We start from the raw sequence: 23,609 nt of genomic DNA on the forward strand, positions 1-23,609 counted from the left end.
TTGGTTAGATTTTCATTATACATGTACAGTGCACTCCCGTTATAACGAACACGGTTACCAACGATATTCCGGTTACAACGAAGTAAAAATTCAGGCCGCGACATTATCCCCTCTATGCATTTTTATTGTTTATTTGTTCGGTTACAACAAAATTTCGATATAACGAAAGTTGTAGTTCCCGAGGACTTCGTTTTAACGGGAGTCCGCTGTATTATCGCGTATCCGGGCAATTACCCCCTGAGGGCAATTACCCCCCGAGTAAATACTGGTTAGTGATAAGGTTAGAGTAAAGATTAGGGTTAGGGTTAGGTTTTGGGTTAGGAGTTTGGGTTAGGGTTAGGATTAGGTTCAGGATTAGGATTAGGATTAGGATTAGGGCCAGGGGAAGGGTCCGGGGTAATTACCCAGGGGGTAATTGCCCTAGACCCGTATTATCGTAACCCATGTTCATAAGCAATTAAAGGTGATGCTCACGTAATAATACCAAGTGTTTGCAAATACAGAACATTGGCTATATAGGCCTACAAGGCCATATTTAAAGTGTGTTTTGAATATTATGCCACGTCAAGGCTAAAGTAGCATGATGCTGCCTCTGTGGTCGTTTTATAGGTCAGTGTCTCTGTCAGCATGTTAGTCAGTATAATATACAGTGTCATGAACATAAAGGTTTTAATTTCCCTTTTAATAACGTACATATACCCCGACTTGCGCATCAATTAAACATAATCAGTATTGTTTGTTTACCTCATAAGAAATTTCAGTGACATGGTTTAGAAGCCATGACTAGACAAGACAAAGCAAAATAAAACAAAAACTGGCAAACATGATGTTGACGATTACACATGGTCACGAAATCTTTGGACACTTTAAAGAATTATAGCCGGGTTGAATGACTTGATATCGGATATAGTTAGATCAATTTCTTACAACATCTAGACTTTACTTCTTGCTTGTGGAATATGCCAACAATAATTCAAAAAGACGCCAAGATATTACTCAACTGCAATCACTGTCAACTCTTCTCGATGTTACCACTTCATAGTGCATGAGTGATTTATTACCGATGCATACATGCGGATTCCTTAAAAAACAAAAACAAAAAAAAAACAAAAAAAAACAAAATTAAGTTAATATAGAAGTTTAGATTTGTCAGGATTGTTTTGCTACCCTTGTTTTAAAAGGAATTTTTGTTTTGCCCGTTTAAGAATTGCACTATCTCTTTTAATTCATACAATCTTCCTGATTGATTTGACAGGTCTCATCTTCGATGTAACCGGGTCCTATACTGTCGTCTTCATGGCATTCGGTTTGGCTCAAATCGTTATCTTCATGAATCTCGTTGTCTCAGAAATCTTTGAAAGAATGAACAGGAGCAACATGATTTCTTAGTTGGAGCTGCCATGCATGAGCATGTTTAAAGAAGAAGAAGAAAAAAAAAAAAAAAAACCAGTAAGAGCCAGAGCAGTGTGCATCAAATTTTGATGAGGAACCACCTTCAAAAGAGAATGGCTCATTGAACACTGAGTCAAAGTTTTGGTATTCTCATCTCATAGACATACACTCGGAAAAAAAAAGGTAAACATATTATTCATACGAGATTTTGATGAAAATTAATTCATTATCATATTAAGGGTAATTCTAGGTCAGTACAATTGGAAACTACTACACACATGAGTGAATACATTTGTTTTTGCCCTCCAAGGCACAAAAGTAAAGCCCCCGTTCCACTATGCCGTTCTCGCTACGATTTGACAATTTTCTCAGGTCGGGAAGGATCGGGTAAAACCTGAGCCGATCTGGACACAGTACGATGTTAGAACGCTCTAAGTACGCTGCAGTTACGACTACCAAGTGCTTGCTACGCTCTTGCTACGATGATCGGGAATTAGACATTGCGATCTCTGCCGCTGCCGGTACGCTTTAGAACGATGTATCTACGCTGTTAGTGCGATGTTGCCGATGTTATCCGATCAATGCACGCTGTATCTACGCTCTGAACGATCTATACGATCTTATCACGCTGTTACCCCGCTCAGAGAGCTGAAAAGTGCCCGATGTGCCCCGATGTACCCCGATTCGACTGTGGGTCAGCAGTCAGTCAACTTATTAGCATGCAGAACCGAAGAAATATACTGTGGACCTCGAAGATTCATTCTTCTTTTTTTACATTTGATTTTCAAAGTTGTTGTTGCTTCGTTATTCTCACTACTCTTTCTTCATCAGCGAGCCCGTGCTTCTGTGCCTCCAGTGCCCTGGTTATGACCCACCATTTCCCTCTCCTCTCCCCCCCCCCCCTTGTCCACCTCGGACTTACTACCTTCTTCACTACTGTATCTTTCTATCCTCTCATCAATTTTTTCCTTACAAGAGAGCCGCCATGTGTTTGTTAATGTGCGTCCGTATGTGTGCATGTATGTGTGTATTACTCTGTCTGTCTTTTTTTTTTTTTTTTTTGCTACCGCTTAGGGAAATTTGTTGTTGCTGTTTTTTGCAATTATATATTTTTCTCTATGAGGGGACTACATTCTAATACTACAAGCTCTGCTTTCTAGCAGTCCCCTCCATTTCCAGCAATATTTTGTATGCATTTACCACAGTGACGTAACTGTTATTTGTATCTCTGTTGATAATTTGCCTGTATCTCTTTTACAATGTTATTCTGTTCATCGCATTGTGGTACTGATTTCATGACGTCGGTGTATATGAGCGTTTCTTTGTATTTTTTATTAATTGTTTGTTGGAAGTGAAATAAATCAACTTGAACTTGAACTTGAAGAGCCTCCTCAACTTACGGTTCTTTTGCAGCAATGCATTGTATAAACAAAGACGTGCTGATTTTTCAAAGGATTTTTCTTGATGTCCTTGCTTTTATAGTCCGTCTTCCTCCAGTTGTAGATGATTTCATATTCTTCAGAATTCCACTATGTCCTCTTCTTCCTCCTCTTTCAGCATCACGTGCAGTCTCTCTTTCTTCGCCTTTTGGGTAGCTGCTTTGCTGCTTTCTTCTCTTCTTTTCCTTCATCTCTTCTTCTTCTTCGAAAATTACAGCTAAAATTACTTCCCGTTCTTGTGCCGATGTTACTATACGCTCAGAAAGACCTTGTTACGCTCATCCCGCTGCGTTTACGCCGTCATTACGCTCTCCCCGCTGCGTTTACGCTGTCACTACGCTCTCCCCGCTTGCCGTACGATTAAAAATATGTCAATTTTGATCGGGGAGATCGGGAAGAAATTTTGAACCGGTTCAAAATTTCTTCCCGATCTGAAAAACTACCCGCTCCGACCCCGACCTCCACACGCTGCTGCTACGATGCTTTCGATCCCTGTACGCTTTTGCCGCTCTCTCCCGATCTGCTAGATCAACTTTTCAACTTTCAACTTTATTTTCACCTCCATCAAAATGAACAAAGAAATTTATTTACATTGCATATACACGGGATATTTGTGATATAGAACAAAATTTGAAAAATGATCGGGACAGATCGGGACAGATCGGGGTCCAAATCGTGATAGTGGAACGGGGGCTTAAATATTGCAGAAATTTACATGTTGCCTTTCATTTGCAGATGTTCTTCAAGATGATAGTAGGCATGACTGAAGTAGCAAAAATAAGTTTTCCTTCTCTTCATAACCAAAAGTCAAACAAAATCAAACTAGATGACGAAAATAGGAATTTCCTGTCAACTTGAACTTCAAATGGCACAAAGAATGGCACAAAGATTATTAAATTGACGTATTTTTTTTATTTCTTTTAATTAAAAAAATCAAAGAATTCGTGAGCCAAATTCAAGAACCAAATCATTTACAATGTTCCTAATTTGAAAAATCAATCCAAATTTCAAGCATTTTTTATATTGCTTCTTCTTGCATTTCATTTGAATTTGGATTTACAGAAGATTCATCAATTTCCTCCATCATGTCGTCCATAATGTCCATAATGTCGTCCATTGCTACGTGCATTACATTGACTGCCTGTAAAGCAGAGAATCATATTTAAAACTCTGCTTATTGTATATAGAGCTATTCATGGTACAGCACCAGTGTACATACAGGAACTTGTAGAGTTAAAAACATCACTTCAAACATTTTATCATCTTCGGAGTTCACGGGATCAAACATTATTGAAATATCCATCGGGGAAATCAAAAGTTACTCTTGGTGACAGGGCATTTTTGTACGCTGCACCAAAATTATGGAATAATCTCCCTTTGTTTGTCAGACAAGCAGTCACAATTAATGAGTTTAAGGCCAGGTTAAAAAGTCATCTCTTGAAGTAGTGTATTTTCTGTTTGAATTTCTTGTATGCATGTCATTTTGTAATGCGCAGTAGAGTATATTATTATAGTAGCTGCGCAATATAAATGTCCTTTCATTATCATTATCATTATCACCATTTCAAGCTTTATTGAACTTTTAAGCAGAATTTGTACAAATTAGGATCGAGTTTGTTTGTTTGTTTTTTACTATAAATGAAATAATGAATTTGAGATTTGTTATAGTTACCCCATACTCTCTAAAAAAAATCGACTAAAATATTCACTCTTAAAGAAGTGAATACAAGAAAAGAGTGAATTTTGAGTAAATTTTGAGTGAATTTCGAGTGAAATTGTTCATTTTCACTCGTTTTAGAGTGACCTCAGGGATCACTCCAAAATCTTCGAGTGATCCCCGAGGTCACTCCAAAATGATTGAAAATGAACGTTTTCACTCAAAATTCACACCAATTTCACTCAAAATTCACTCTTTTTTTTTATTCACTTCTTTAAGAGTGAATATTTTCGCTTAATATTTTTTCTTTTTTTTTTAGAGAGAGTACAATCATATTGCAATATCATAGTTAAGATGGTGCTTTTTTCTGAGAATGATAACGAAAAATCTCTAATGTAATATGAAATAGCATGTACTGTACAATTCTCAGAGGAATTCAGTTTCATTGATGAAAATTGGTTTTGAAATGGCCGAGATATTCAAAAACAAAGAGGTCTTAATAAAACGTGGGACGCACTTCTAATAAGGATCCACTTAGTTTTACTTTGTTTTTGAATAAAAATATCATCTAAGCTATTTCAAAGCCGATTTTCATCAAATAAACTCTGAATTCCTCATAGTATTGTGTGCTCTTTAATATTAACATGGTTTCTAATCATTAAAGTCTGCATTCCCCACCTCCTCCAAAACTATACTATCCCTTTAACTTCTTTAAAGAATGCTCCATTATTGAAAAGAAACTTTTTTAGTCAAAATAGGTTTCAACTTCCAAGGAATACCAACCGCTTTTGAAATTGAGGCACACATTTTCGTCAACACGTGCGTTCCAAGTCGGGATTGAGTCAAAGATACATACGCTTAAAAATTGTATTTTTTTTTCTTTAATAGGTACACTGCATGTCAATGGAAATACATGTATTCATTTTGTGAATGGTTCGAGACCAAGCGTCTAGCATGTCTAGAGTGCATAAAACGGGCCTCATCTACATCCAGAGAATCTCTACCAGTTCTGTATTCAGTGTCAGTAAGAGTGTTTATGCATTATGTGAATTAAATACATACAATAATTTCGAGTTTCGGTGAATTAGATGTAATTGAGATGTGATGACTGAAATACACAATCTGTTGTTGTTGTTGTTGTTGTTGTTGTTGTTGTTGTTGTTGTTGTTGTTGTTGTTGTTGTTCATTTTCCATCTGTGAAGATGGCTGGATAGCCCATATTCAGCTACACTAAGCTGGTCTTCCATGGGGTCCAGTTGGATGTGGGGTGAGACCACTTCACCGGGTTAGACACCCTGCTCTTTTCGATGAATGAATGAAGCGGGATCTTTTACGTGCATGAGCTGTGACCCTCTCATACACGGGACCTCCATTTTATGTCCTATCCGAGGGACAGAGTGTTTTGCCTCTTGCTAGAGGGGACGGTATGTTTACACGCAACATTGCTCAGTCCAGACTCGGGTTCGAACCCGGGCCGCGTGATCGTGAGGCAGACGCGCTACCGACTGAGCCAACTCACCGCCCATGTATATCATTTATGATAATATATCATTCATAATATATATGTATATATATATATATATATATATATATATATATATATATATATATATATACCAGAAAGAAAGAAAAAAAGATGGGTCCAAGAATAGATCCCCCGGGAATACAAATTTATTATCGGAGCGTAAAGAAAAAGTAGGATCAGAAGATTTTTTTTTTTAAACCAATGAAGGGCGATATATCTTATGCCTAATTCTGACAATTTGTAGACTAGAATTTGATTGTATCCAAAGCTTTTCCTACAAATTAAAAGTCCAATGATTATGTTCTTTATTAGACAGATTGTTGATTTCATATTGCTATATTATGGCATACTCGGCAGAGATATAGCCCTTCCTGAAACTAAAAATTGGTTCGAGTTGAGGTTGTTGATATCTACAAGAAATTTGTAAAGCGACTATAAACTAAATTTTTTAATGATTTTAGCTTGTAAGGTATAAAGTATTTTACTTCAGCAGGTTCAACTTTTTCACACTGAAATTACTCTGTGCTTTGCCAATTTTCATGGCGTCTGTAAAATGTTCCCGAGATAACTGAGAAATTGAAAATATGCAACAGAAAGAAAATTAAAAAAGAAAGAAAAAAAAAAAGAGCAAATTTACACTTATCTATCGTGACCCCAAGACTTACTGGGTTCAACAGATAGCATTATTCCCAAAATGTAATTTTCGTTGATTGTGAGAAATAGGGCTGATTCGAAATGTTCAGAAATTTCATCTGAATACGTTGAAATCGGTAGATCATTTCAGGGAAAATAGTGCAGTAAATGACATGTTTTGATGACATATTGATATTCATTGCTCTGAACTTCAGAACTACAACAAAACAAAGCATGAAACTGAAACCTAAAAATCATAAGAAGTTAAGTAGGCCTGCATGATTTCGCTTTTGACAGAATAAACATTGACAGTCTAGCACTTACGCAAGTTTGACTGTATTGTGTGCGTGTGTGTAATATACATATATTACATAATCCAGTATTTCATATATATATATATATATATATATATATATATATATGTGTGTGTGTGTGTGTGTGTGTGTGTGTGTGTGTTATACATACACATATATATGCGCACGTCGCCAAGGCAACTTCTTATTTACGAACCTTCGGAATAACGGACTGTAATAACCGCTTGGAATAACTATTCATGTACATCACGTGTCATTCACTGAAGATTCATTTATTAACATGCTACTGCTATGTATAAAGAAAACAGCAATGAAGAAGAAACCAGGAAAACATATACATTTTTAGAAAATGTACTTTAGGTAACAACCCCTTCTGGGCTAAACACAACTGAATTGCAGGCCATAATAATCATACTACTCGAGAACACAAAAGTTTAAAAATATGGACAGAAAAGGGGAGGGGAGACCTTATATGATTTGTAATACAGTACATTTATGTAAATGCATATAGTGATTGTACGCCAGACCCGTGAACTGAGAAAGATAACAAACAAAAAAAAATCGAGATTTTCGAATTTTCTCTCCTATCTTTAAATGCGTAATCACTGGTTTCATAACTTTTAAATTTGGTACAAAAAGTGTGATAAGCGATAGGCCTACATTTCATTTTTTTTTTTTTTGATGCACATGCTTTACATATTGCTTGTAAGCGTGGACTAGAGAGACTGACGGATGCAGTCTCTCAATAGTTAGATCACATTTTTTTACTTTGAAGGTATAGTACAGGTATCTAATATCGTACCTCATTAGCCACTTTATTTCGTCCATACGATGTATTAGAAAAATCAGTACAGACCCATGTAATAATACGTATAAATACAACCAGAACGTTTTGAAATAACCATAAAATTGTGTGACATACTGCCTTGTATACATCAATCACTGTCAATGACTGTCGAGCGGGCTGCCAAGAAGGAGATCACGACTTCGGAATGCATTTCGCGTTTGTGTACGGTGTCAACAGAAGGGTGACTAGAAAGACTGATACGATTGTGCAGCTGTAAACAAATATAGTAATGATTTGTCTTATCTGTAAAGCAATCCTAAATCCTGTAAACAAGATAACGGTGAGCAAGTTGGCTCAATTGAAGGCACGACACTTAGGGCATTTACGAACCGAAATAAGAAATCTTTTAAATCTATGCTTCAAAAATTCATAGGGAAATATCGTGATATCTGTATTTTGCCAGCACTCTCCTATATGAGGGAAACTTCTTGGGGGGGGGGGGGGGGGGAGATGCTTTTCTGACAATGTTCTTTTAAAACCAACCTCTACACCTGTACAGTGTATTGACTTGTGTAGCATTCTTTTGGTGCACTTTCTATTCAAACTTTTCTTTTCACAACATCTCAACGGAACGGCGCCTCAGTCAAGGGAAAATCGCTATCCTCATTACACCGATCACCCCTGCTATACAGGCTTTTCCTCCGTCTGATTTCATCTTCTTCTTTTTTTTCCTCTTCATAAAGTTCACTTCGTGTAAACTAAAACCTGCCATTTCCATTTAAAATTATTCCAGCAACACAAAGTTACAATAGCAATTGCAAACTTCCTGCTAATAGGTTTCAACCACTTTGCCTCACAATACTTAGGCCCTACTTGCATTTAAGGGAGCAGTGTGCATCGGTTTCAATTTTGGCACTAATCGATTGTCATATCTTAGCATTAATCAATTGTCACATTTAATCAACTACAAACTTTGACATGAATGAATGGAACGATGCAGCTGCAACTGAGTTGTCATCACTTGAAAGGAAAACTGGTGGTCCATGCGCGCAACCAACTTCTGTTCGTCATATCAAATTCTGCTTCTTGACCTTGAAGTTATTATGCAAGACAAATAAACTTTATCTAAAAAATACATATAATATATTTTTACTCTTTGTCTCTCTTTGCAGATATACTACAAACACTATGTACATCAAAATATGTCGTCAATAGACAAAACTCCTTTAGTTAATGTTGCAGAATACATAACATATTGTACTTATATTCTTTAAACAGATGGACCCATTCCACAATATCCATACGGAACAGGCCTGAAAACCATGTGACAGTGGTCATCCCTTAAAGCGTTAACACCTAACGAAACATCAAACTTGTATCCTCAAGTGGATTGACACATCTCAAAATGTTCTTACAAAATAGGCCTGAAAATCAGTCAACAGTGGTCATCCGGTAAATGTGTCCGCTAGGTGATGTGTGTATTTCTGAAATGGTCGAAGATCGGCGGCATTTGAAAAAATCAATGCATGACTTCGTCATTCCATCGGGGTCGAAGGCATCATGTCTGATTTGTGTGTGTGTGTTGTTTTTTTTTTAATCGTACAAATGTGTCTGCATTTTCAATTTTTCATCACAGAAAATTATCTTCACAGACCGACAGAATCAATTTTCTTTAGAGGAAATTATCTTTACACGCTAACAGACTTAACACAAAATAAAAGGTTTGCGCGGCCGTGTTCAAAAGAAACAAAGCCATTTGCAGACTTTTTGCTAGAAATTTCATTGATCATACAATCATTGACAATAAATGAAACGCGAAGCAATTATAATTATGCTAACATCAGTCATTTTGGAAAGGCAATTACGATGTAAAAAGTTGTCTGTCGGGGTCTGTGGCAGTTTAATCACAAAATGGCAATCTTTTGTAAAGATAAACCTGAGAACGCTTAACAACAGCGTATTGAATACCCATTACAGTACGGATATTACAACAATAACAATTTCTATCCATGGGCAGTCAACTTCATCCGAGATGTTTCACAAGAAAATAAGGATCTAAAACAATACAAATACTCAACTTTACCAATTTTTCTATACAGCAATATTAATAGAGCAGTTATCTTATGATCATTAGATACAGTCATTCATGCTGGCATATTTCATGGCATTTATAACTTTCGTCTTCACATGTAGCTAACATATGTATAAATTTTGAATACTTGGATCATTAATATCGACGGTATAAACATTCTGTGATTTTCATAGACTGTCTTATGAAAATCACTTGCTTAGTTGAAAAAAAAAAGTATATTTATTCTATGTCAGCAAATTCTTACTCTAAATCTGAAACAGAACGAAGTGTAAATACAATAATTTAATCTAGTTATGTACAAACCACAACAAACACTTTTTTTTTACTAAAAACAATTTGGAACACTTGGTATGTAGTATATATATAGGTAAAATCATTTCATGAACTCAAGTTTTGTACTTTAATGGAGATATTTTTCTTCTTAAATTCAGAACAGTTACAATACTGGCAGAGTACTACATTACTGTATCATTTAATAAAAACTTAATATGAAATAAATTGTACTTAAAACACAGCAAGAAAAACAACTTAAATTCAGCTGTTCAAATACAATTTCATATGTAGAGTATAAGTTGAGGCACTAGCTAATCCTGTAGTTTTTTTTCACATTCCAACAAAGTTAATAATTCATTTACAGCGTCCTGTTGACACGGGTCCAACTTTCCCTTCACATATAACAAAATGAAATTAGGTAGATACAGGTACTGAGTACTAGTAGTTGAAATACAGTAACTACATGTTATGTATACTCTATTTCTATCTTAATTCTATTCCCCTTGTTGTCCACTACATTGACTGAAAGGTGGACGATTTGAATTATTGATATTACCTTACCAGTATGTCAGAAGAATGACGGGAGTTGCAAGCAGTGAATATCAAAGGCAAGGTAAAGCTGCATTTCACAAAAGAGAAAAAAAAAAACCCAAAACGAAATAAAACTGTGATCGAAGTCCTACAGGTGTGATGGAGCAAACTTCAAGGCCACCTTTACCATGTCATTCTTACATTCTTTTTATTACATATTTACAATGAGTTACAATATAAGCACTCACCGAGTACAGCATTAATTCTTTTTAGAGGGACATTATGTGTTCTTCTCTTCTTCTTTTCTCACGCTTCGAGTGAACGGTGGTGTGTGGTGACTGTAATTATCAACTCTTGGGGTTTTATTCTTCAAATTCAAATGGGTCCGAGTCTTCACCCATACTATCAACAGAAGTGGAGATCAGAACTGGCCCAGGCACTCGTTGAGGTTCATCTGGCTCTGGCAATTCCATAGGATCTGGACTAAACTCTTGGATCTCTAATTCTTCATTCTTTTTCAAGACAATGTCTGCAGTGGAGGAATCCATGGGAAGCTTGTCCTGAAAACGACATTCATTCTCATCCTTGGTAAGATTCTTTGGTTGGTTACCTGTACAGGGAAGAACGTTTAAAAGTGGTTCCAGCTGGTTGCCTGTCATTTGTGACAGTGGGAATGCATCAGTATCAGTGGTATGGCTATCTCTGTTGACATCATTTTCCTGTACATTGGCTTTCCCCTCACCCAGAATACCACTGACCTCTAGGATTTCTCCAGAGTCGATTGACTGACGCTCATTTGACTCCTGAAAATTCTCAGCTTTCTTCTGGTCAAGTGGGATGGACTGTGGGGAGTTCAATGCAACCCTTGGCTCTCCCAACATATGTCCATCTTTAGTTTTAACACTGAACTTTGGCTTTGCAGATTTCTTCACTGGTTGTCCCAGGGCTGCACTCTTTACAGCATCACCATCAGAATCCAATGGAGTTGGAGTGGCGGAAGAGTGAAGTAGTTCTTCACATGTTGGTACTTCATCTTTGTCTCGAACAATCTCTATGATGAGTGCTCTCATTTCTTCAATGACCGATGATTCTTCACCTGGTGTACTTTTTCTGTGCTCAGGCGGTCTTTGCACTGGAGCAGAAAACGCCTTCTTTCGGTTCTGAAAATTTGGTTTCATCTTTCCTCCTCCAGTACCAGCTTGAGGTTTCTTACCCTCTTTCTTGCTGGGGTTGCCACCAGAGCAAATCTTGTGTTCTTTTCGTTCTTTTTCGTCTTTTTTCTTCTTTTTCAGTTCCTTTTTGAGTTTCTTCAATTCTCTTTTTTGCTGGCGTTTCTGTTGACGGAGTAATATTTCATCATCAACATGACTCTGGTTGTCCTTAGCATCAGGTTTCAGCTTTTTTTCCTCTTCTTTGCGGGTCTTCTCCTCGAGTTTTCCTTTCTTCCTTTGATTTTTTCTTTCCTGATGCTCTTTTTCCTTTTTATCCCTTCTTTCTTTCAGTTTTCTTTCTTTCTTCTCTTTCTTTTCTGTGGCTTTTAAAGCCTTCAACTCTTCTTTAGCCTTCTTTATTTCCATTTTCTTCTGCAGTACTTCTTGTTTCCTCTGCTCTTTTATAGCCTTGGCAGATTCTTTGGAATCCTTGGTCAGCTTTCTTGATGATGAATCACCTCCTGCTGTCTCCTCTTTCTTGGGTCGTCCCCGTTTCTTCTTTCGAGGAGGCAGATCTTTGTCTTCTATCTGAATGATCCTCTTTTTCTCTGGCGACTTTCTTAAGTCTGGTGCAGAAATATAGTTGAAAAGAAGAAAAGAGTGATCACAAAATTACTGAAGAGCAAAACACCCAGAGATCAAACCTAGGAATGTGGACATCTCAATTGTATAAAATGCACGAAACAATTTCATTCCTCCTGCATGCATGCACGCACACAATGACACTTTCTTTCCTGTTTCTTACGTTTTTCCTTTCACATGCTGTTGGGAGGATTGGAAGATGAAACGTTTTGTTACAGAATATCATGACTATCTATATCTGGATTAAGCTTAAGGGCACAATATCATGCATTTTTTTTTAATTTGATGAAAACAGAAGTAACAATGTCTGGCATGTTAGCCTGATATGGCAGTCACAAGTGCCAAATTTAAAATTAAAACCTCCACTCTAAAGACTAGTAGGTTATTAAATTCACAAGATTTCTGTGTCATTTTGTTTTTATTGCATCATTAACACTTGATTTTCCACATGTCCATCTTATTGGAGTCACATTTTGCCAAATTTCAAGTCAAAAACTTTGAAATAACTCAAAACTTTAAATCAGTACCTTCAAAACTAAAGAGATTCTTTAATCCACAAGATTTTTGTGCCAGTTTGTTTTGCCAGTTTCTTCTTATTGCAGGCGCTGATTCAAGAATTCTGTACAAGGGAGGCGCCTTTACAAACTTAAAAGGGGCGCATGTGCCTCCTCGCCCATATATTTTTCTTTTTATGCCCTTTGCTTTAACAAAAAAAAAAATAAGTAAAGACTAAAGAATCCACATCCACAGTTTTTATATACAGTATTTCTTCTTTTTTTTTTTTTTCTTGTCTTTTTTTGTTTAAAAAAAAAAGTTGCTGTCATGGCAGCATGTGCTGCTCGAAATAGACAAAAGATGCAGTTTGTATATTTGCAACATTCTACAACATTCTTACACGGTTTTAATTTTTAAAAAAAATGCCATGATAATGGCCATGCATTGCCTGACATTGACAAAACATGTCTTACACATTTACATTTAGGTATATAGGTGGCATGTGTGCAATATCCAAGTCAAACATTTTAGAATGATGAAGTAATTTGAAAGACAAAATTTGCAACAGTGACAGGCAGACCATGCATGTACTTAAATACTAAAAAGTGTAGAAATCCTAACCCCCCACCCATTGAATGTCTCCATACCTGCTTGCATTTCTTCCAGAAGTTTGCCTTGGACTTCATCCTCAGCTTCGGTGACAAAGTCTTGTACGGCCCCAAGCATCGCCTCAGCTTCATCTAGTATTTCCTCCATCTCAGTGTGACTCAGCATGGATTCTTCTTGCAGCTTTTTCTTGGTGACAGGGCCATGTTCCTTTGGCCTCTGAATTTTCACTTTCCTTGGTGCTGTGCGAGAAAGATGCAATCATTATGCCAAGCAAAATTAGAATGAAGTCAAACCTTCCAATGAAGTTATACTGACAAAAACAGAAGTTGCATTCTTTTTTAATAATATAGATAGTCTTTTTCTAGATGTGGTCTTTGAGCACAGGTATTCTCAATACAGTCTTTGTTGCTTGTCAGCTCTTTACAACACACATCACATCCTGTACTTCACAATCGCAAAATACACAAAGTCTTTTTTCCAATACCTCATTCATACGGAGACTGTGACCCCACTCACTGATATCAGAGGTATCATGTTGGTGAGGTAATCCTTTCTGCACTTATATTACTGGTTACCAAGCTGTAGGTCAATTACATTTGGTATACATTAGCGCTCAAAAAACTTGTAAAGATAAAACAATAATCATAAATTTTTGTTACTGTCCTGTTCAGAAAATACTCAAGACCAACAATAATTCTGTTACAGTGCATAATATTGATTTCATTTAAAAAGTTGCACATGTGGGACTAATTCTTCTTACACCTAAAATTCACAATAATGACAGCACTGTCACCGTGAAACGAAACTAACAATCAAATTCTCAAAAATATCAGTTCTGCAAATCATTATTTCTACTTGCAGGTACAGACAGGAGACACAGGAGCATAAATATGCATTTTTTGCTGGCTGCTCATATTGTTTTAGTTGCCATACCTCACAAGAACAAAAACAACAGGAAAAATTACCCTGCTCTTGGCTACCATCACTGGTGTCATACTCGCCCCAGTGGCCTCTGAAAGTAGCTCCAAATCCAAAGTTCTTGATTCTCTCCTACACAGACATGCAAAGAAAATAGAATGAGACAGCTGGATACCCTGCTTCAGCTGAGTGGAATAGAGGTTATATATGCTATTATCTCAACACATCACTTCCAGAGTCATAAGCAATAAGAGGGATAAGACTGCTGCACTCAACTGAGAGTCTCACACACTCTGTCTGCATAGGTACATTCATGATGGTCTTTCATTGAAATTTTGACAAATTAAGTTCAATGAAATTGACCACAACCAAGGATTGACCCTCAATCCATCTGCTCAAAGGAAACTTTCCAATTTAGACATCCATTACACCAAATGTGAAAACATAATTGAATAAAAACCTACTGCACTTTGAGACAGAAATTGACATCTTAGCTTCACAATTTTGGTGCGACCTTGGTCCTTGACCTTTGATCTTTCGCTCCTGTCAGGCCAAGCAACTGAATGTCTATCTATTCTCATCCCTATCATATATAACAACTCATATCCCTAGCTAAAGTTATGCCTTGATAATGAAACTTTTTACCAAAGCTCAGCTGGTTGTCCTTTGACCTGGCCTTCAACCTATTATCATTCCTGTGAATGATAGTTGATTAATTTGCATCAAATATTGTCCAGTCACTTAACAACATAATTACACATTCCAAGCTAAAATTATGACTTGGAATATCAGCTTTTCATTGGCAAAGGTACAGAGACCTCAACTGCTGACCTTTCACAATTATTTTTTCTTGAAATAATCATCTATTTAGTTGAATAGTCCCTGAAATAACAATATACAGTTGAACCTCTCGTATCCGGACAAGTCGGGACCGGGGCTCATCCGTATAAGGGATTTGGCCGGATACGGGAGACTCAATGCTTTATACATGTACATATACATACACATGTACTGATGTAGCCCATTGTAGTACAGTGCACTCCCGTTATAACGAAATGCTCGGGACCGGCAGTTTTCTTTCGTTACAACGAAATTTCGTTATAACCGAACAAATACAATATATAACGAAAACAAGGAACCACATATATTATGTTTGCTGAATACTCATCATACACTGCAAAGCTATGTGAAATGTGATGGGATAACTGTATTACAATAATAAACGCAAGTTCCCCTCAGAAACTGTGTGTGACACAAGGAGCGAACACACAGTGGTGTGAAGCGTTCACCCATGCAGAGACGCTATAAATGCTTGTTCCGCTATGTACTTTCGAAAGCAATTCGCATTTCGCTATAACGGAAATTTCGCTATAACCGTGTTCGTTATAAGCGAATTTTGTACCATAGACTTTAATGGTGATAATTTTGGGACCAGAAGATTTACTTCGTTATAACGAAATTTCGTTATAACCGTGTTCGTTGTAACGGGAGTGCACTGTACCACATGTAGTAATGTGTATACTGCAACCTTTTCATTGTTACATTTGGGGATGTTTGGGGATGTTGAAATGTCTGGAGGTAAGCAATTTGGAAGGAAATTTGATGAAATGTATGTTAATCATGTTGGAAGTAATATGTAATTCATGTGTGTTTGGGTAGGAGTTGTCAAGGAGTTGGGAATCCCCCTTTCCTCCCGTAATTATTTTTAAAAAAATCACGGCGAGATTGCGTCCGTATAATAGAGAGATCCGGATAAAGGGAGGCCGGATAAGAGAGGTTCAACTGTACTGGAATATGTTCCGGATATCATTGAGAACACTTGCTATTCTTTTTTTTCTTTTTTTTTTTCATGACTAGGACAAATAGGAAAATGGTTAAACAGGGCAATATCACTGTAATATTTCAAAGGCACAGTGTTTTCATAGGTTAGATGGGATGTCTTTTTTTTTTACCAGATATCTGCATAAACCTTGTTTAGAATTCATCATTTTTGTTTTCTTTATCAAAAGATTCCACCTACAGCCCTAAGCCAAGCCCAGCCACCCTTGTCAAAATATGTTGTTATTCACATTAATTTTTCATTTGATTCAATTATTCTGCACCCCCGGATATTTATTGTGTGTATCAACAATAACAATATTTGGTCCATATCACCGTAAATCCAGTGGGACCAGCAGGTTTACACTAATGTTATAAGTTACTGGAATCATAAACAATCATGAACAATCAAAAGTTTTGTGTATGAAATCATGAACAATTATAATGCTTGGTTTATCATATTCCATAATTGGACACTATTTCATAAAACAAAGAAATTTACATTCATCTTCCAACTGAAAGCTGTCACTAATATGTTTAAATGGAATACTAGAGAAAAACTTGCAACATTTTGTATTTGGTGAGTAATGACAAATCTAAAACATAGATTTCTCAACACTTGTAGAATTCAGCAGGTACCGTATATTGCAATGTCATGGCTAACTGGAGGATTAATCTCGTATCTCTCACCCGCTTTTTCTTTTGTGTGTGTGGGAGAGCAATAATGAATATTACTTTTAGACATCTACAGGTGACAGTACCATGAAGTGACATTTCCCAAAGTGTCATCACAGAAAATACAGCAGTGCAGCTTTAAGCCACGATCTATGTTTCTAACTATACCATCTATTAGAAATTTAATTTTGCTCTATGTTTAGTCACATATCAATCATTACCTCTATTGGCATTTTCAGAGCCTCATCTGCCACTGCTTTAGCCTCCAGTATCTTCTGAGAGTAGTTGTGGCCTTTAATTGTCATCTGCACATGAAGGAAGGCATTCAAAAAGAAGACTTATCAAAGGAAACAGGAGCATCGTATACAACTGGCAAACAATCTTGGAACCGATCACGATCGGTCAAGGGTATCAAGCCATATTGTCAGCTTTGTTCAAGACAAACAGCTATAGGGGATGCTGGACTTGAAATACAATTAGGCGTTACGGCTTTGAGAGTTACCAAGGTGTTGAGTGTTACCAAGTCTATAAAAATGTGGAGACTGGTTTCACTTCCATTGTTAATGAAAATTTTGCAACAAATATCAAGTGGCACGAAGGACAGTGTTGCCACTTCCTATAAAGAGCAGCTAGATCAATAATCCAGTTGCAAGAATGTAGAGATTACTAACCTATTCATATTCTTCTGAAACTGAAAGTAGAAAATTTGAATCTCACTCTAAGAGTGTGGAGTCAACTATGTCATTTCAATCATCTTGGAGATTGAATTTTTAAATGGAGCTGGTAGGCACACACTTAAATACCACACTGACCATGCCCATGGAACCACGTGCTGGCTTCCCTATACCCCCATATATAACTATGGATTCATCTTTAGAAAGACATTATTTGGTCATAATTACTTTATTTAGGAGACACACGACCTCAGGAAGACGATTTGTGTCCTCTTAACATTTTCAACTATGTCATATCCCATTCAATTGCTTGCTTCTCTGCTGACATTTACACAATGTCTTCCTAAAGCCGGATCCAGAGTTACATTACATGCTATAGTTATCATATACTTCAGGCAAAAACAAACCCCCCCCCCCAAAAAAAAAAAAAAAAAAAAGAAAATAAAATAAAATAAAATAAAATAAAACAAAACAAACAAACAAACAAAACAAAAAATCAAAAAACAAGCAAACAAACCAAAAATGAAGAAAATGTTGGCAGTGAAAGGATGAGCAAAGTGAGGAAAAAGACTTATTGTAGAGCACATAACTATATTGAAAGCAAGTACTAGACGTAAAGCAGCAGCTTTGTTTCCACTTGATAAATGGGTATCATAAACATTATTTACGAAGATTGTTATGATTTGGTTTCCATCTAATGCATCATTAAAATGGAAGTAAAGGCGATTTTCATTGTTTCACATCATGCAGTACATAAACCTAGTTTCACATCATGCCGTACATAAACCTAGTTTCACATCATGCAGTACATAAACCTAGTTTCACATCATGCAGTACATAAACCAACAGGTCCATGTTTAGATTTGTGAGAAGCCCAAAATAGATTACACTGAACAAGGATGATGGCATAGTAGTTTAACCAGAATACATGAGTGGGGGCTCGTCATAAGAATGCATGAGTGGGGGCTCGTCATAAGAATGCATGAGCAGGAGGTTCACATATTTTAAAAATGTACCAATGTACTTCTATTACAATAACACTTGCTTAACGTGGTCACTTGTGTAAAATTTATGCATGCTTTCTTCTGTTGTGATTCCTTGAGCCCCCACTCATGAATTCTTAAGGTGAAGCATCCTTGTTCATTGTGATTTGTTAAAGTTGTTGAAAACCTCCTCATTTAAATCCTCATCCCAACTGAAATTAATTCTTAACCTCTGTACCCAGTATACCCTATTTATAGTTGTTCAAATGAAAAAGTCTGAATATCAGCTGGAATTGTCCTTTTTTAATTGCACTTGAGCTTTAGCTACTTTGGCCATATCTACCTCTAAAGATACTTATCTGAACTATATTGATGTACGTTGTACATGAAGAATTGGCTTCTTGTGGTCTTTAATACCCTTAAAATTCAAGCAATTTTTACCAGATGCTTGATCTGTGTAAGATTAAATTTCAGATAGGCCTGCATGCATGGGACTATATACAGCATTTTATCAGATACTCAAACTAGAAATGTCGCTATGGCGACTGATGCCTCCGCCATAATGCATGATCCTCCCAATAGGCGTATAGTACAATGTCTTCACAATGTGTGATCCATGACAGTTTCACATTACTGGCAAAATATTGAAATGACATGTTTGTCAGAAATGTCTTGAACTGGGTTTGCTTAATTTTCTAAGAGTGCAGGTACACATATTTGGGGAATTTTGTGGAAGTTTATGCATTGAGTAATTTCCAAGGTATGAAGAAAGAGTGTACTGGTACAAAATAGATTTATTTTTTTTTCTTGGGGGGGGGGGGGGGGGGCTGTGAAACCTGGCCTTTGACCCTTAACCTTTGACCTTCTGGCTAGAAATTTCCCGGAGAATCTCCATTAGGTAATGCATGTATTAAGTTTTGAAACTAATAATGCAAGCATTGCATATACTAGTATATGAGGGAAATAGTAAAATTTTGAGGAGTTGACCTTGACCTTTGACCCCTGACTATTGACCCATGACCCTAAATTCCCTAGATAATCCCTGCCAGACAGTACATGCGTATGTACCAAGTTCCATACACGAAGATACATTGAACCATTTGCGAGAAAACCTTTTGACCTTTGACCTTATGACATGAAACTCTCTCTGGAAAATCTTTACGCAGTAGTACATGTCCACACCAAGTTTCAAGAAAATACCTTCGGGCATTGCATAGATATGGGGGAAATTGCAACATTTGTAGCATTTGACCTTGACCTTTGACCTCTTGCCAATGTCACTAAAATCTACTCAACTAATTGTCCCATCATACATCATCCCTGGACCAAGTTTGGTGAAAGCTGCTTCATCCAGTTTTGCATTATCACATAAACAGATAAATTTTAGGATTTGACCTTGATCTTCTTCTTCTTTTTTTGGTTAAGTATGCCTCCTTCAATAGCCTGAAGATTCTTGCAGACTGGTGCTATTTACATTATAATACAATTTATTTACAGATATTTACAAGCACATAGAAAATTTGACGAAAACAACTAGCCACTGTGATCAACCGTTAGACGGTTTCGAAATGATCCCACAGATGGCGCAGAAACAATGTCTGACGACAGGGAATTCCAGTTCCTTACAGTTCTTGGGAAGAACGAATGGCGATGCGATTCAGTTCTCGAATATGGTACCTGATAGGAGTGTGGTTGCGAGGCTCTCGTTAACTGAGTAGCCTGTTTGATAATACAATGTATACCGTTTGACCGTTGACCTCTGTCCGATTTCACTGAAAAACTAATCAAGTAATTGTCCTATCATACATCATCCTCCAACAAAGTTTGGTGAAATTTGCTCCATCCAGTCTTGAGTTATCGCGTAAACGGATACAATTTCATGATTTGACCTTGACCTTTGACCTTTCGCCAATTTCACCCAAAATCTAATCAAATAATTGCCCCATCATACTTCATACTTGGACCAAGTTTGGTAAAATTCCAGCAAATATTACTCAAGTTATCGCGTAAACGAAAGCGGACGGACGGACGGACGTACGGACGGACAACCCAACTAGAAATGTCGCTTTGGCGACTGGTATGCCTCCGCCATAATGCATGATTTTCCCAATAGGTCTAGATAGTACATGTGGACAATGTGTGATTACATTTTCACAAAATTGGCAAAATATTGAAATGACAAGTTTGTCACAAATGTGTTGAAAGTTCACCTTCCTTGACCTAGGTTTAATTGGATGAATAGGAGAGCATGTATCTAGGGATTTAAGGACTTTAACTTGACTTTGACCCATTCATACATTTAGGCATTGAGTAATTTTCAAGGTACAGGTGTGGAGAAAAAGTGCAATTTCTGAATTGAATAGTAAATTGTTACCATTTTCATCTGGCCTTTGACCCTAAAATTCATAAGATAATCACTTCCAGGTAGAACATGCATAATATGTACTAAGTTTCAAGATAACTTGAGCCACTTCGAGATATGGAGGAAAAAGTTAGTTCAGCACTTTCACTTGATCTTTGACCTTTTGACCTTTGAGGCAAAAAAAGAAGAAAAAAAAAAGCTTTCCAGAGAATTTCTATTAGGTTACACATGCATACACCAAGTGTAAAAAAATAATAACCCTGCTGGCATTGCATAAATATGAGGGAAATAGTAAAATTTTGAAGTGTTGCACTTGACCTTTGACCCCTGACCTTTGACCCCATGAACCCTACATTCTCTAGATAATCACTTCCAGTCAGTACATGTATATACTATGTTCCATGAAGATACCTTGAACAATTTTCCAAGGCACGGAGAAAAAAAAGAAGTTTTGATATTTTTACTTGACCTTTTGACCTTTGACCTCATGACCCAAACTTTCACCAGAGAATCTTAATTGGGTAATACATGTATACACTAAGTTTCAAGAAAATATCTTCAGGCATTCAATAGATATGGCGAAAATAGTGAAATTTCATGCATTTGACCCTGACCTTTTGACCTTTGACCTTTGACCTCATGACGCAAACTTTCACCAGAGAATCTTAATTGGGTAATACATGTATACACTAAGTTTCAAGAAAATATCTTCAGGCATTCAATAGATATGGTGGAAAAAGTGAAATTTTATGTATTTGACCTTGACCTTTTGACCTTTGACCTTGAGCATGTGCACCCAAAAGTTGATAGGCACAACTTCACCCCCTAATACACATACATGCCAAGTTTCATTAGGATACCTCAACAGGTTTTGATAGCTACCTTGTCCACAAAATTCATTACGGACGGACGGAAGGACGGACGGACGGACGGACGGACGGACGGACGGACGGACGGACGGAAGGACGGACAGACGGACGGACGGACGGACAACCCGAAAACATAATGCCTCCGGCACCACTTCGTGGCGGAGGCATAAAAACATAATGCCTCCGGCACCACTTCATGGCGGAGGCATAAAAATCTTACCACTTAGGCCCTATCATTCTTCTGTGATGATACTTACAATGCAACTGAATTGCAGTGCAAAACCTCATGCTGTTTTAGAATTAAATTACCAAAGAAACATGAGAAAATAACTGGAAAGCCGGAATTGGCAGACAGTGTGAGTACCGTCGTTTAGGGAAGAAGGTGCAAATCTGAATTTATTCATACCCATTTTCTCACATCACTTCTTACATATTATCCCTCTCCTCCTTTTTCTCCTTCTCTTTCTTTCTTTCTTTCTCTCTCTCTCTCTCTTCATCTAAAAATATTGGCATCATATATATAATATATATATGCTAGGGTTTTTTTTTCTTTCTTTCAAGTGGAAGGTTAATGATATGTTGTTCTCACTGTCAGCATCAAAATATCTTGGCAATTTTCCAAGGGATGCGCACTCTTTCCTGCGAAAGGAAATGGGCCATATTGTTTTTGTCGATTGCCCTTTGAGATATGAGGAACCAGAAGAAAAAAATGAAACAAAAACTGAGAACTCACAGCCTGTAGTCACACGACAAGAAAGCATAATGCTGCTTGTGAATAATTATAGCAGTTGCCTTACAACCTGGAAGCATTTGGGCATTTCTTGTAGTAGTAGTAGTACGTACAACTTTCATCTAGATCACTGCACAGAATTATTATTCTTCAAAAGGTAAGTTTGTAGACTTCATTTTCTTGTAAATTGGTCCCATAAATGATATAGTGTAATGTAACCATACTTGAAAAGAAAAGAGATTTATTTTTCTGGTATCACATTGCAATTTGGGATGCATTTTCTTATTCCACTGCTACACAAACTACATTTCATGTAGTAGTAGTTTTTTTTTTTTTTCCATGGAAGTGTACAGGATACCATTTGAAATGCATGTACACGTGTATTATTCATCACCTGATATTGCTTATCAAATTTGAATCGGAAAATTATTCCCTGTGGTACACCACAATAATATAGGCCTTACAATTGGTGTCATTATTTTCATGGGTCGGATCCCACAAAGTACAGGTCAAGCAATATCCAGAGTCTTGCTGTCTTGAGCCCTGCAAAAATATGCCATCCTTCCAGCAGGGATGAGTGCTGTTGTTTTCATTTTAAACTTTGATGTAGAGGGTGCAGGAAAGTAATACTAGTAATTCAGATCACACAGGGTAAGTGTAGCCTTCAAAACAAAAGTTCTAAAATTTCATAACTGGTCAAGACAGGTTAGGCAAGAACCGCAGGATATGAATGAAGGAAATTTGAAGGAAGGAGATTTGAGAGTCCATATTCACAGTACTGTAGGATTTGTGAATTTGAGCTCTTGGCCTATTTGCTAGAATTAACACCATGTTCTGTGTAATGCCAAAGGTAGATTTTGTACTGGTAGTTTTCTCTCTTTTTCTTTTATTGTCATAAAAGCTGTAAAAATCACCTTGGTATCAGAAATTAACTTAAAGGGAAGCTGTCCAATATCTAAATTTGTTTTTGCAGCATTTGTACATTCTACAATGAAGTACAGGACTGGCTTTAACATCCATGGGTAAAGTGAAGTAATGGT

The 23,609-nt window shown here is 36.9% G+C and overlaps 1 protein-coding gene across 3 annotated transcripts in view; it reads right to left on the minus strand.

The window, feature by feature from the left end:
• Positions 1 to 7,216: 7,216 nt before the first annotated feature.
• The window catches only part of LOC140239021 (uncharacterized), a 33,034-nt gene continuing 16,641 nt past the window's right edge, over positions 7,217 to 23,609 (minus strand). For all 3 annotated transcript variants that reach the window (XM_072318919.1, XM_072318918.1, XM_072318920.1), the window contains 4 exons: positions 17,173 to 17,256; positions 14,506 to 14,590; positions 13,579 to 13,779; positions 7,217 to 12,420 (listed from right to left, as the gene is read on the minus strand). In XM_072318919.1, the coding sequence (XP_072175020.1) occupies positions 11,006 to 12,420; positions 13,579 to 13,779; positions 14,506 to 14,590; positions 17,173 to 17,256 (1,785 nt within the window). In that variant the 3' untranslated portion in view covers positions 7,217 to 11,005. The remainder of the gene's footprint in view (positions 12,421 to 13,578; positions 13,780 to 14,505; positions 14,591 to 17,172; positions 17,257 to 23,609) is intronic.

Source organism: Diadema setosum, chromosome 15 (genome assembly GCF_964275005.1).
Source record: "Diadema setosum chromosome 15, eeDiaSeto1, whole genome shotgun sequence".
Taxonomy (NCBI): Eukaryota; Metazoa; Echinodermata; class Echinoidea; order Diadematoida; family Diadematidae; genus Diadema; species Diadema setosum.